The sequence below is a fragment of the Oreochromis niloticus genome, linkage group LG13 (assembly GCF_001858045.2).
Source record: "Oreochromis niloticus isolate F11D_XX linkage group LG13, O_niloticus_UMD_NMBU, whole genome shotgun sequence".
In the NCBI taxonomy this organism is placed as follows: Eukaryota; Metazoa; Chordata; class Actinopteri; order Cichliformes; family Cichlidae; genus Oreochromis; species Oreochromis niloticus.
Genome location: NC_031978.2, coordinates 9,089,833 through 9,105,162, shown reverse-complemented (window position 1 = coordinate 9,105,162; position 15,330 = coordinate 9,089,833). Strand labels below are relative to the sequence as shown.

General features: G+C 38.6%; 2 protein-coding genes across 2 annotated transcripts in view; one reads left to right on the top strand and one right to left on the bottom strand.

Moving 5' to 3' along the window:
• The window catches only part of ppp3r1a (protein phosphatase 3, regulatory subunit B, alpha a), a 30,299-nt gene extending 18,794 nt beyond the window's left edge, over positions 1 to 11,505 (top strand). Inside the window, exons 3-6 of the mRNA XM_003438321.3 lie at positions 5,546 to 5,722; positions 7,009 to 7,068; positions 7,466 to 7,650; positions 9,121 to 11,505. Coding sequence (XP_003438369.1) covers positions 5,546 to 5,722; positions 7,009 to 7,068; positions 7,466 to 7,650; positions 9,121 to 9,168 — 470 coding nt within the window. The 3' untranslated portion in view covers positions 9,169 to 11,505. The remainder of the gene's footprint in view (positions 1 to 5,545; positions 5,723 to 7,008; positions 7,069 to 7,465; positions 7,651 to 9,120) is intronic.
• A 144-nt stretch (positions 11,506 to 11,649) lies between these two features.
• On the bottom strand, positions 11,650 to 15,175 carry pno1 (partner of NOB1 homolog). The gene is made up of 7 exons (XM_003438322.5): positions 14,873 to 15,175; positions 13,957 to 14,103; positions 13,760 to 13,843; positions 13,373 to 13,433; positions 13,116 to 13,233; positions 12,534 to 12,604; positions 11,650 to 11,922 (listed from the first exon to the last, which is right to left on the bottom strand). Exons 1-7 carry the CDS (start codon positions 15,068 to 15,070, stop codon positions 11,855 to 11,857), a joined length of 747 nt encoding a protein of 248 aa, XP_003438370.1. The 5' UTR covers positions 15,071 to 15,175; the 3' UTR covers positions 11,650 to 11,854.
• Between the last annotated feature and the right edge of the window lie 155 nt (positions 15,176 to 15,330).

Here is a 15,330-nt window from a genome sequence, read left to right as displayed (position 1 = left end):
ACATATGCATGTGTTTTCATGCATACAGCTCCCGAACAATTATTTAAATATTCTTGTGTGTGTGTGTGTCTGTTTGTGTATATGTGTGTCTGTGTGTGGGCTACTTTAGGGGGCTAACGGGTTCCAGTTGCCTAGTAACACAGTTAAGGGTGCATACAGCGTTTATGGAAGTAAGTGTGTGTTGTGTGCTGTGTGGTGGAGTATATGAGATTATCATAATCATCTCACAGTTACATTGGGTCTCCCTCAGAGACGCTCATTAGCAAAGCAGTGTGAGGATCCTCTGTGACTATGGAGACCTCAGAAAAGCATTTCTACATAGGAAAACATTTTTGATAATATTTCAGTTAAACTTCCTTTACATGAAAATGCATCCAACAGTATATTATTCTGCTAGAAATAAATGTAAAGGTAAGCACAGACTTGTTATTTTCAAACCCATCCCTATCAATTTCTGTAAAGTGTAAAGATGCCATAGCGAAATCAAAGGTGTGCTGTCTATAAACTAATGCACCATACACAATATGGTTCCAATGTATAAAATAATCTACTATACACCGTCATTATAGCAAACATGTAGCTCCACCTCACCTTAATCCATAGCCTAACAGGCAGCAGATGTACGTGTTTGAATGTGAGTTTGCAACATCACCCACCTTGTTGTGTTTCTCTGCTGCCAAAGACAGGCTTTAACATGCAGGTCTGATGTTGGGCTTAGATGCATGACTCTTTCTTTCCCCTATATAACCAAAGGTCGCGAAGAAGGCAAGTGAATAGCAAAAGTGAAGGTTGAAGGTTTTATCACACGCTTTAATAGCCAGTCGCTCAACAGCATCCTGTTTTGTGTGAAATCGAGTAAGATGTGCCACCCATTCAGGAAATGTATGGTGTATTATCTTATCTCAATCGTTTTTTCTGCAACATTACTTCTCACTCTTCTCTGTGATGGTAATTACAGGTGTTGTTGCAATTAAAAAAATTTTTTTTTTAAATCCAAGAACATTTCATCTTATCTCTCTGGCTCTCACACCTAGCACCGCTTTCCCACCCAGCGTGGTCATTTCAGCCTGGATGTGACCACTGCCAGTCACAGTTTGTTCCAGTTTTTTTGGGAATCAGTTGTTGTTGCTGTCGTACACAAACTATGCCTCATTTGCAGCTAGATTTGGTACACATCATTGTGCCACATTTTAAGATTTTTAGCTTCTGTAATAGAGAGAGGCGATAGGCGTTTTGTAAAGCTCAGAAATTAAACTTTCTTCACTGCACTCACTTTTAATCATACTAGAATGAGTTTGTGTAAGAACATGAGATAAGAATAGTTAAATTGCCGAACCTTGTTTGTTTGTTCATCAGCTGCTAAACCTCCAGCTCCGATATGATTTCAGGAATCTACCACTTGACCATAGCAGATGGACCCATATGTTGGATAAGTCAAACCAATATGCTTTTTAATTTTGGCTCAGTTGGTTCCCCTCTGTGTGTGTGAATCTGGCAGACATGGGGCTTGTTGGTGTGACACTGGAAAAGGAAGGCCGATGTCCTTGCGTCCATGAATAATACATGGACCTACTCACTCGGCAGGTCCTGACAGCAATAAGGGATCTGGATCCAGTGTTAAGATGTTCCCTGCTTAGCGGCTGCGCCAAAGTTTATGTGTTGTAAATGTCACAGTACTTTTTCATCTGAACTCCATCCAGCTTATCCTACTAACCTGACTGTGTAGCACAAAACGGAACTTAAACAGAGACAGGGAGTTACTTTGAGGTTACGGTTTTGTGAACGGTTTTTCCTTGTGTCCTTACAAAGCTGAGTATGGAATTCTAAGGCAAGTAATTATTATTCTATTATTCTTTTTATTGAGGTCCTCCTTTTGCCTTCAGAACTGCCTTAAATGGCATAGATTACTGCATCACACAGTTGCTGCAAAGTTTGTTAGTTGTTTTAGTTCTTCCTTGCACATGACTAACGACCAGAGGGGACAAAGCCTTTCAGTGTGACACCAGTCTCTGGAACAGTGTGCCACTACAAATAAAACTAGTTGATTCTGTGGACTCTTTTAAAAAGCAGATTGCTTAACAGGATTTCTGTTAAGAATGGGGATGGGAATTGAGAACCAGTTCTCTACAAGAGCCGGTTCCGAGTAGTTCAATTCCTTGGAATTGTTAGTTTGATTGCCTAACGATCCTGCTTATTGGTTCCACCTCCACTTGCACTGTAGTCAGCTGATTTCTGTTTGTGTGCCAAAGGAGGAAAATAGTGGCAGAGTCTGCAGTGTGGATATGGCCATTATGTTTATTTTTATTGCACAAAAGGATGAGAGAGTGGTGTGCAAACCTCATCCAGGATGGAAACGGCTGCATTATGTACATTATGTACACATAACTTTGGCTCTTTGCACGCAGAGAGCATGCTAACACTGAGCTAGATAAGACCCCAGAATGATGTTAAAGCTGAGTGAATGCTGACCCCAGCCCAGCAGCCAGACCTTAAACTTCAACAGATGACAAACTAATGAGCAGTCAGGCTGCAGCCTGCACCTGTAAACATACCATCATAGAACATAAAACATTTCTAGTTAGCATTGTTTTTGTGCAGTGTTTTTTTTTTTTTGTTTGTTTTGTTTTGTTTTTTTTAAGTTCGTGTGTTTAAATTTTCATGCAGGCTTAGCACTCCCTACTTCACCCATCATTAAACTCTAAAATTGTCAGTCTGATATTTGGTGACAAGTGCTCTGTATTTTTAAAGTTACTGATGAACTGAAGGAGAGGGCTGCCCGGAGTTATTCTTTGCTATTGGTTTTGATCCCATTTGGAGAACGTGGAGTGTTTAGGATCTGTTGTGTGTGTCAGAAGTATTTATACTAAGATTTAACACCCTGAAAAAGACCTGTCCAGCTGTGTGACAGATTATCTCGAACATGGCTTTGATTTACCATACTAAACACAATGTGGTGCTTATCTGTAGCATTGATACCCCTTCATGGGCTAAATGGTTATGAGCTAAGATGGTGTCATCTGCTGGGCACAGGAAACAGGAGGCCGCTGATAAGGAAGTGTTTTGTGTCACAGGACAGCCGTGTGCTCGCCTCTGATAACTCATGCCTGGTAGACACAGACACCCTGTGGTCTGTATCAGCTTGTGAATGTGTTCTTGTGTGTAGATTTGTGATATCGGGAACATATAAGTGAAGTGAACCGCTGACCTCTCATTAGAAATAAATCTGGGTTTTCAGATGTCATGGATAGTTGTCATTTTGATTTGTATACTGAAATCCTGTGTTGAACAGGAGAAAATCAGAGTGGCTTTGACATCATTAATTTAAATTTACACATACTTACACAGCACATGGATAGTTTATTAATAGTGTAATAGTGAAGATGCTGAAAGCTGTAACGAGATTGCTCCCGATTAATTGGCACAACTGACTAATTAATTGATCTGCTTATTGTTCCAGCTTTGTAGTACACCATATGGCAAGCATATTGCACTGTGCTTTGGAGACGACCTTTATTTGGACACATTCTAAGTGCTTTGAATGGATTTGTACATATTTTTAGTCTCCTGGGAAATTTGACATGCGATTTTATATTTCATTTCCAAGGACCAATGAGCAGAGGTAACCTCTGTTCTGTAGTTGAGTCATTTACAATATACAATGTTGTTACTGTTTGAGAGCTCTCAGTGCCCTTTGAATTTTATTGGCTTGAAGGTGCTATAAAAATTCAATTTGTGATCATGTGACTGTCATGTGCTTTATTATTAGAAAGGACACAGAATCACTAACTGTCAATAGAGGAGCATTAAATCAAAACTTATTTATGTTGGCTCACGGTGTTGGTCTAGATGGATTTTTTCATTTATCATGATGATGAGATACACATGCTGCAGGGAACCATAAAGAATATTTATAAAGTGGATTTCAACAGTGTATTTTTTTTTTTCTTCACGTTAAGCTTTGCTTGTAACCGACAGTGGCTGCTGCTGTGGTCATGTCCTTTCCAACTTTCTCAATCTGTCTTTCTCTCACTCCTTTATTCCTCCCCTACTCCTCCACCACACTCGCACTCTGATTAGTCATCGAGCTGATGTAGCACAGCGTGTTCGAGCTCTGAAACCCAAAACACAACCCACACCCGTCTCTCTCCGTCTCTCTCTTTGCATCGTATAATAGAAAGCGGAACAATGGGATAACATCCTGTAAGAATCCAGACATTCGCATGTGCATTTAGAGCTTCATAGCCAAAATATGAGATGCGTATGTTCCCTACATTGTGTCAGTTTGAATGCAGGTTCTTACTGTTCTATCTTCAGTGTTGTATCTTCAGTGGTTTTTACAATTCACCAACTGTGCTCACATGAGGAATTACAAGAAATTCCAACTGTAACTCCTTACAGTTACCACCACAAAGCTTGTTCTTCCTAAGTCGATCTTATCTTTGCCATTTAACTAAACTGGATGTCCTTGTGGAGGTAATTAAACCTGATCGCGACTGGAATAAGTTCATAACCTTTGTCACACCTCTTGATTGTGACTCTTCCCTCTGTTAGCTGTTTGTGAAGATTAATAGACACCCTGTGCCATTTAGCACTCATATTAAAGTGGGTAAAGTAGTAGTAGTTTGTGGTTGGCCAGTATGATCACCTGACTCTCTGTGAATGAGCTTATATAGTAATTAACAACTGGATTTGTGATTGCTTGTGGATTACTACTGCCATTGCTCAGTATACTGGCCGGGGAGTGGAGACCATTTCTCATGGCAAGGGAAGAAAAGACCCAGACTCCTTATGATAAAAAAGCACAAGTAGACAACAAAGGCTGTAAGTTATATTTATGTACTTGTCTCTGTGTCGTTCTTCTGATAACTCCTCTGTTACTCCCTCCTCCACTCTTTCTTGTCAGCTCTCATTTCTCTACCTTTTACTATTTTTTTTTTTTTTTAAAAAAACATCTACATCCATGGCAGTGTTTTCAGAGCAGAAGCAGTTTGCTTCATGTTAGGTTTGCTACCAATTGGAGCTTTTTTTTGTAGTTGCATCTATTTCAGGTATGGCTAGAAAAGAGCAGAACAAATTGTACCATGCTTACTGTGGGTCTGCAGCTAGTAGCAGGTAGTCCAGGCCTCTGCAGGCTACAAGTAGTGTCCTTGACCTAGTTACAAGTGGTGACCACCGAAATCTATGACTACATTTCATGCAGAGATTTATAATGATATTTATTTGGTAGCATAAATATCCTCTGACTTGGTGTTTGTGTGTGTGATTTATTGCTCTGTTTGATTTTGTTCGCTCAGTCTCGGGCTAATGTTGCTGCAGGTGCACAGTCCACTGTGCATTTGTCATTGTCGCTTTTTAACTGTTTTTTTTTTTTTTTCCCCTCATGCTCTTGTATAGAACTAGGGCCTGTCAGGCACTTGACATGTGCACATTTGTGGTTGTTTTGTTATAATTTTCATTATCTAACAAGATAGAAAAGACGATCAGCTAAATGTCTTGAAACACAATGTCTCACCCATATCTTCTCTTTCTTTTTCTCTTTGTCCAGTCGATGCTGATGAGATTAAGAGGCTAGGGAAGAGGTTTAAGAAACTCGACCTAGATAACTCTGGCTCACTCAGCGTGGAGGAGTTCATGTCTCTGCCAGAGCTGCAACAGAACCCGCTGGTGCAAAGGGTTATCGACATATTCGACACGGATGGGAATGGAGAAGTGGACTTTAAAGGTATGCAATAAACCTGTCTGCTTGTGGGGATTTTACAGCTTTATTTTATTTTATCTTAACAATGTTCTATATGATATTTTTACAAGTGGACTAAGAGTAAAAAGAAAAAAGAATTCTTGACACATTTGTGACTTCAGCAACAAACCTGGTTCTTAAGTGGAAGTTTGCTTTGCTTTCATTCTTCTAGTTTACTCATGGTTTAAGTATTACTCTCATACTTAAACACATGGAATCAATAGATACTGCCTGCTACAGGAGACCTGGTGCGCTGTGAGCCCAAAAAAGCAACAACATAGGAGGAAACGTGCTGCAAATTCATTTTTGATAGTCACTATTCATATTTCACCATTATGTAAATCAGCGGCATGCAAGCTTCTTAAAGATATGTGTGAAATGACCTACAGTACATAGCTCAGATCAGCCAGTACTGTAACTAAGAGTATTACCACTGCAAATATGGCAATATTGCAGTATTTCTTTGAAGTAACAATTTTATAAGCAACAAATACTCTGAGACTAGAATGAGAGGCATAAAATAAAGATATGAGGTGCAGAATATAGCATTTCAGTTATAACACATCTAACAAAACAAGATTGAATAAAGTTCCTTGAATCAAGCTCATTCAGCTCCTCTTCGTCTTGTAGAATCCAGCATCCTGTTCCACTAATAAGACCTGCTGCTGGTTTTTAATGCTAAAACCATTTATTTTATTTTGTTTCCAGTCCATTAAAATATTCTGCCACCTGCTTTTAAGGTCATTTGTAATATAATGCATTTCACTGGGGCACAAAGTCCACATTCTGAACACGTCATTAACACATGATGGGGAATTGCCCCTATTGCATAAAGATAAGGGTTGCTTTTATTGGTCTGCATGTTTACAAATGTGCCACTATCTTGGAAGTTCAGTCATAGTGCAGGCTTAAAAATAGCCCAGGTTCCATACCTGTGGACTTTGCAACCTGGACATTCTTCTGTACAGTAGTAACACTTTCCACAAAAAAATATATGTGGATAAATATTGAGAGTTAATGAAAAGAATTAGCATCATAAAGAACAGTGTATGTCTTTGGACTGTAAATGAGCTCTTCTGTGTTTTGATAATAAACTTGATGTTGTTGTGCTTCTGTATTGTGTACGTTTTTCTTAATATACTATTTAAAGAGCAAATTCCAAAAAATCAAGATGTTTCTAAAATGCCATGTTGAAGTCAGGACTGTGTGGGAAGCCTGGTTTAGCTGCAAACCTACAGCACTGATTGTTGTTCTGTTCTCTCTTCTCACAGAGTTTATCGAGGGTGTCTCACAGTTCAGCGTTAAGGGGGACAAAGAGCAGAAGCTTCGGTGTAAGTAAAGCTGCTTCTTCACTTAAATCACACGTGGCCATGGGTAGTAGAACAAGTTTCTTGTCCTCAAGCACATCTATTTGTTTTGTTGCTTTGGGAGTAAAACCAGACAGGGGCTTTGTCCCCTGTGACTCCCCTCTTCTGTTTGTCTCACGTCACCTTGCTGCTGCAACACAAATTCCCCTGGGGTAGTATGTCCTTTGTAGTGCACAGTGTTAACCTTTTGGGTCACCTTTCATGAGCTAGTCAAGTTAAAAAAATAAAAAAAAAAAATAAAAAAAAAATTAAATATTAAAGAAGAGTTAAAGACTATTTGTAATAAAGGTTGATTGGTTTAGACTTCCAACTACCTGTGCTTCTGCTCCCTCCCCTCCCCATGCCACTCCCTGCACCACAGTTGCTTTTAGGATCTATGACATGGACAAGGATGGCTACATCTCCAATGGCGAGCTCTTCCAGGTTCTGAAGATGATGGTAGGCAACAACCTGAAGGACACGCAGCTCCAGCAGATCGTGGACAAGACCATTATCAATGCAGACAAGGACGGAGACGGCAGGATATCCTTTGAAGAGTTCTGTGCAGTAAGTCAAAGCCCTCCTGGGGTATTTTGGGGTGGTGACATTTGTGCTGATGCAGCCTAGTATGTTGGAAGCAAATGTCAAAGGGGCGGAAAACTCTGGAAACACAAACGCTTTTTGCTTAGGCTCAACGGCATTGGGTTTCAGTTTCACACTTCCTTGTTGAAATGTGGTGTCAAGGGCTGTAAACATAGCCTGGTGAGTACTTACGGCACATGTAGGAGGATCTGTGTCATCCAGCAAATTTAAGGTTGGCAGTGATGAGCGTTATTTGGTTTGTAAAAGCACTGACCCATATCAATATTCTCATTGCTGTCGTACTGATATGTATAAACTAACTAGAAAGTATGTGGCTTTAATTATCTAATCACAGACACAAATGAAGTTCTCGCAATACAATTAGTGTCATCTTGTTGAAAACTGTGATACACCGACTCGTCTCTTGCTGGACCCCAGTGGAAATGGCTTTGCTCTGAGACATATTCTAAAATGAAAGACTCCACTTCCAACTGACAGACATGAGCCCCACATTTGACAGCTATATCTCTGGAGCCATGAACTAAAATGGCTCTGTCCTCGTGGGAGTGTATTTTCAGAGTAGTGCAGGAGAGTATTAGATCTGTTTTTTTCTAACGAAGCAGTGCAGTTCAAACACTTTGAGGTTCAAGGAAAAGACTCCATGACATGATTTTATTCTTGCTTTGTAGTATTAGCAACACTGTTATGTAAAAGTAACAACGGAAGAGAGTATGTAAAAAATAAAATAAAATAAGAGAATAAATATAGTAGATTTTCTCAGGATGTTGTTGATACAGTGTTACAGCGAGAACTTGTAGTTGATGCGGTCACTCATAGTGAAACTGACATGCTTGTTGATGGTTATGTGGTGAATGAAACACTACCAATATGAAATCACTTTACATTGAGGTGAAGGCCGTATATTCACAGGTAAATGTACAGTAATCTGTTTACCCTCTGAACCAACATGTGTGTTGTTTATTTTGGTCAATTTAAAAATACACTGAGTTGTCTTCTCAGTATATAAGGTCATAACAGCTTACCCTTTAATGGCAGTAATAAAAAGACAACTTTTTAAAAATAGCAGTACCAAACATTGGTGGTCTTCTATTGTGCAGGTCAAAATGTCTTTAAGGGGCCTTCTTGGTTGGGCATGGGTGCCTCAACCTGAGACTGGTTCTGTTGCAAGTCTCTTCCTGGTAAAAGGAAGTTCTTCCTTTCCACTCTTTCCACGTTGTTCATCAGAGATCACTTGATTGTTAGCTTCTTCTCTAATACTTTTGGCTCTTTACTGTTGAACATAGCGCATATAAATATAAAGCTCAGGTTCTGTTGTTGTGAATTGCCACTTTATAAAGAAAACTAAACTATGTGAACTTTAATGCTTACCTCCACAGCGTTAACAGCACTCCATTAAAGATTTTTTCTATTCCTTCCTTTCGCACTTTCATCCAGGTGGTTGGTGGCCTCGATATACACAAAAAGATGGTGGTGGATGTGTGAGCGCTCTCCGCTTGCTGAATCCCCCCCTTTGTCCTCGACTCTCGCTTTCTCCACCATCTCTGAAGATCTGCTCAAGACGTCCGGCAAAACGCTCTCTGTGTAAATCAATGGAAGTATTCGCTCTCTTTCTCTTTTTTTTCTTTCTTTTCTCTCTCTTTCTCTCTCTCTGTGAAGCCACTTTCTTTTTGAAAAAAAAAAAAAAAACCACAGGCCTCGTGAAGCCAACTTTGAAGTGTTATTGAACTGTAAATCCTCTCAATAACCCGGTCGTAGCACTTTAAGAGACTGAAGGACATCTATTTGTCATTCGCAAGAGCATCTCCGGTTTTGGATGAGGGGGGGAGGAAGGGGGGGAAGGGGATGCGGTGAAGAGGCTGGTTGGCTTGTTCATATTTCATCCTTTCATTTTCTTTTTTTCTTTTTGTTAATTGTTATTTTTGATATTTATTTTTTGTTCTTGTCTTTTATAAAGAAGAAAAAAATACAAGTATATCTATGGTTGTCTCGTGAGGGGAAGTGTGTAGTGTATTAACACTTGACTTGCAGCACAACTAGAAAGTAGGGTATGAAGTGCCAACCAGAACATATCCAGAAAACCAGTCCAAGTTATTACCCATCATCACAGCAGTCATTCATGCCAGACAAATGGGCTCGTGACGCTTCCAACTGCTCGACTACGAGTCATATTAGAAGCAAATCAAAATATTTTTTTTTTTTTGTTCTCCATTTTAGCTTACGCACGCAGTTTTGCAGACCCGTAAAGCTTCCAGTCACTCCTAGGAAAGCAACTCCAGTTTTATTTTCCTTTCTTTTTTTGTATTAAGAGTGGTAGTTTTATTTATACTTAAGAATGTGTTTATATTGTTGGAGATAATCGTTGTTTCCTGTTATAAAATTATAGGTAGAAAAATTAATGCCAAGAAAATGTCTTTCGAAAAATGATTTGTGGCTGCAAACTGATACATGGTTTACTCTTGTGAAGCATTTTGCATAGAGCAGTGTGCATCTTTAAGACAATCTCCAATGCAAAGATTAGCTCTGCACTCACACTGACTAATAAATGATGGTGGAATCATTAGTATTTCAAGATTTTAATGTTAGGAACAGAGGCTGGACGGACTTGGCTTAGAACTGAGAGAGAATAATGGTGAGATTACAGTTTGTGCAAGGACATAGCAATTTAAGAGACTTATCTGCAGGCAGCGTGTTTTTTGTTTTTGTTTTTTTTTGTTAACCAGTATGTGTATATTAGGTAATCAAAGTGTGCTCAGCTTATTTAACAGTAAGTGGAGATGGCTTTGCCTCTGCTTAACAATGAGCCCTTCTGAATACGTCTCAGTACAGCACAGGACGGGTCAGTTTTCTTCAGCGCAACACAAACACTTAAAATCTTAACATGTTGGCATAACGAGTGTGCAATGGGTAGACTGTAAATTGTAGTTTTTTGTTTTGTTCTTTGAACGTGTACATTTCAAAAGTTGGCTTCTTCTCCCACTTCTTTTTTTCTGTCACAATCAATTCATTTTCTCACCTTCCAACCTACTAACAGGGAGAAACAACATAACTTCAGCCAGATTTTTATTTTCTAGGGAAAATGCTTCCTACTGCAAACAGCATTGGGATAGCTTTTTGTTTTGCTTTTGGAGGTCAACTGCTGGTTTGAACAACAGTTTTCAGTCAAGAGATGTGCATCTGGAGTGCTCTATTTTTCCCCTATCCCAAAGCTCTGCACGGCTTGGGCCTCCCTGTGCTTGCATGACATGGAAGTATATTTTTTGTTGTGCATGTAGATCAATTTTTTGAAATAATCCTCTTGTTTACACATGGATGGTGATGTTAATATATTTAAGAATTTAATGGTATACAATATGGATGTTGCCAAACTTTGGTAAATGTACACATATTATGAGAGGTAATCCAACTGAACTGAACTACATGTAACTTTTTGTATTTTACCCGGGTCAGCGAGATGCTTCGATTCCAGTAAAAGTTGCATATCTGATCCTGTCTCAAACTGCCACACACTGTACTCAGCTTAAAGGGGAAAATTTGATGTTTTTTTTTTTTTTTTTTTCCTTTTGTATATAAGTATTTGTTAAATGCAGTTCTGGCTCTCTGTTCTCTGTATAGTTCAGACCGCGCTTTAGTTTGTAAGTGCTACTTTTCTCTGAGGGACTTGGGTTCTTTTTAGTTTGTGTGGGGATATGAGAAGATTTAAGTTTGAGAACTTTTTTTTTTTTCCTTTTTCTGCATGCTGCATCTTATGCTGTGGGACTGTTGGAAACTTGATACTGTATGAAAAATAAAATTTAAATAAACTTTGAAATGTTGAAAGTATTCTATTTGACTGTCCTTTTTTTTTAAAATTTTAAACCTGACCAAGATGTGACTGACTAGACTTGTATCTTCATTCACCAGGAAAGAAGAGTACACACATGCTTCGTTTAGTTTTTTTTAAACACATTTGCACAAACACATACTTTCAGATTCTCTTAATGCACGTATCATAATTTTATTAATCATATTTGATACCAGCTGATCCAGAAACCATGAGATCATTACAGAAGAACCCAAGGTATCAGTCCAAAGGGCAGTGACGGTCTCAACTCAACACAGATCCCACATAGGAATTCCACCAGCCAATAGGGGAAGATAAATACATATGGTAACCAATCATGGTTCAGGTTTAGAATCTCTCTGCAGTCCTGCTAGCCACCACTCTGATGTTGCCATAGACCTTTGAAGGTGGACTTCCTGTAGGGGCAAAAGGGATTTAAAGGTCACTTCTCAGCATTAATGTGTAAACAAAGAGTTCAATTCCAAATATGGTTAGTGCTAGATTCGATGGATTTGCTGTCAGGTGACTGATGCTCTCAACACTGGAAAAGGCTGCACAGCAGTTAAATAGGTCAGTTCTGGACTTGGCTAAACTGTTTGTTCAATGTTTTAGGGTTGTTTTCTTTAAGCTGACTGTCAGCTTATAAAAAAAAAAAGTAAGAAATTAGATTTTTGCACTCCTTACGGAAAACAGTGTTACAACAGGTCTTTTTAAACATTCCATGGTTTCATCCCAATGCTTGATTGCCGAGCCTCTTTTGATTTAGGCACTTTTACTGCTGCATTTAAATATATATCAGATCAAAACTGAAATCTATAAAATAAGAATTCACAGGGGAGTCTTATAATCTAAATTTCAATGTTTAAATGAGTACCTCAAAGTGAATAAATATCACCATTAGTACTTGTACTTCTCAGGGAGTAACGGTATTTGAGACAGACTGTCCACCCAGCTCATCCAATAAAGCACCACCTCAATAGCATCAACCACATGATATACTGTGCTATAAAAACAATGCTCGTCTTACCTAAGATTAAGTTGCATATCGCTGTCCGGGCCATCTTGATATTCTGGAAAGATCCTAATACGTGAACTTTTCTGTAGACAGACAAAGCAGAGTGTTAGCCGTTTCAGTGAAAAATGAATAACAGGCACATAACTAGAAAACATACTGCAGGTATGGATGTATGCAAAAGGTTGTGTATATTGTCTTTAGAGTACCCACACAAACTTCTGCGTGAGAGGGTAAAATATAATTTGTGTGAGGAAAAACTGTTAGTAAGTAATATATTATGATAGTATGTTTATGCACTTATTGACAAAACAAATCGGGCCAGTTTATTTTATTTTTTTAAGTTTAATTACAAAGAAGTAAAGCTCTTCTTTACAGAGTTTCTTTGCAAGATCTGTATTGGAGTTCAATATTTATCATGACTAAAACAATGCAAGAGAAAAAAAACCAATCAAAATGTTTGATTAATGCTGCAGTGAAACTGTGTCAACTTCAAAAAGGTGGTTAAGGAAAATTAATAAGGGATTAATAAGCAAATGATGTGGAAAAATAATTAGTAATTTTACTGTAACATGTCAAAATACTGGATTTACTCACGTGTCTGCAAGCACAATGCGAGTCTTTGTGACGTTTTCAATGGTGAATTTGGTTTTTCCTCCCTTCCCTGCTATTCTTCCAATAGCTCTGGATAAGTGGTCTCCCTTCAGAGGTTTCACTGCCAAAACATGGGAGAACAATTAAATGGATCTCGAGAGGTTGAACATTGTATTCTTCACGCAGCAGGGAAAGAGAACTGGTAAGAAATTATGACGACTCTAACAGCAGCCACAAGTGCTACGGAGGTGGAAACTCACCGTCTGTGACATCAAAGCTTTCAAGGAAGAGCTCATCTAATCTAATGAGAGCCAGAGCATCCTGAGGGGAGAGAGTGTGAATGTTACATCACGAGTGACAATCCAGCAAGGCTCAAAATTAACAATCAAATACTGTCACAGCTTCTAAAGATAATTTACACATTTAGACAAAGCAAAAACAACTACAAGTCACTTTATGGAGGCTACTGACAGGGAGGAAACTTTTATTGTATTAATAGTAGATTATATAACAACACTGAGCTGAAGTAAGTGTCAGTCAAGTGTCTCTAATACTGTCCCAAAACTTGACTTTTGGCTTGACAAATACACATTCAGTACAAAAGCAGTCAGGCAGAATTAAAACATGCAGAAAACTCATGTACTTACTTCAACCTGAAATCCGAGAACAAACGCTTTAACAAAATCAGCCGCTCTTTGGAGTGAGGTGATGTCCTGTGTTTCTTTACATGTCTGAAAGAAAGAAGGCATATTAGTTATATCAGAGATGAAATACTGTATATAAGCATTGTAATAAATAGGCTCAGTCAACTCACCAGAGTCTACATGAAATGGGAGAAACCTACCTTGATTTCAACATTCCTTGTTTTGAGGTTGAATCTAACTTGAAGTTGTAGGTTCTCTACAATGGGAGTGAAAATCTTCAGCCAGTTATCTTTCAGCGGTGTGTATCTGTGAGCTGGAACTGGGATTTTGCGCATCTCATCTGATCCCTTAGAAAACAAACAAACAAATACACAGAACATTTCTGATCATACGGTGTAATGTTAGCAAAACTATTCTATGACATTTGGTTAGGATTTATCAGAAAACATCTTTGCTTTGTAACCCGAAGTCAAAGCAATGCTGTAACGAATGTAACATGTTTACAATTGTTTAATGTGGTGATTCTTTTTTTCCGCTTAACTGTCTGATCTTTAAATCATCAGGAAACAGTGAAAAAAATTGTCATCATAACAGAAACCACTAATCCACAACAGAAGGAGAAAGAGAGATTGCTGAGTACATATAAACAGCAACCCCGGGTTTCTATTGTGCCTGACGGTGCATTTAATTACTGAAACATTCATATGCACTCTTAATTTCAAAGTTTCTAATTAATCCTCGGAGTACTGGACTGATATTAACCACGAGTCATTTATGCGTTTTGTTTTCCTAACTGTATTTTTACTTTAGTAGCCAGTGCTTTAAACAGTCAGAGTACTGTGTAGTGAAATCATAAGTATTATAATAATAGTCACGACCTACACACAGTATTTGTTGTGTATTTGAATATTCTACTTGGGCAACCACACTACCACAACAGCAGCTTTATTTAATGTATTCACATGACTACACCGCGCGTGCGCATAATAGTTAATGGTTCGGTCGGGGAAGCTACTTTGTAAACATTACAAATAACATTAAATGTACACTTATTGGTATTTATTTGACAAAACCGAGAGAATACACAGAGTCTATATATACTCATGGTGTAGTTACCCGTAATTTGTCTCCTGAAATGGGCGGAAACTGCGGTCGTTTGCTTGCCACGGGCTCCTCTGTGTCCATGCTCGCTCCATCTTGTTCACGTTTTCGCTTCTGAGACTTTTTCGACTTAACCTTTGTGAAAGAATCGGCGTCATCTTTGCTCTCCTGGGGTGCTACAGCGTCCGGGACTGGGTTTTTGTCGTTGTCCATCTCGAAAAATGTTTTTAAAATCAGACTTTGAGTAGAAACCTAAGCAGACTGTGAACGGAGACGCGTGAGCATGTCCTCGTGGGACGAAAAGGACCCAAACAGCCACATCAACGACGCCTGTAGATTGGGAGGTAACAAAATTATATTATTATAACTATCTAGGATGTCTCTAGTTGTCTTTAGAATTGAATGCAGGCTGTTTATATATTTTTTCATATAATTTTTGTACCAAAATACATAAATATTTTATTGAAAGATAC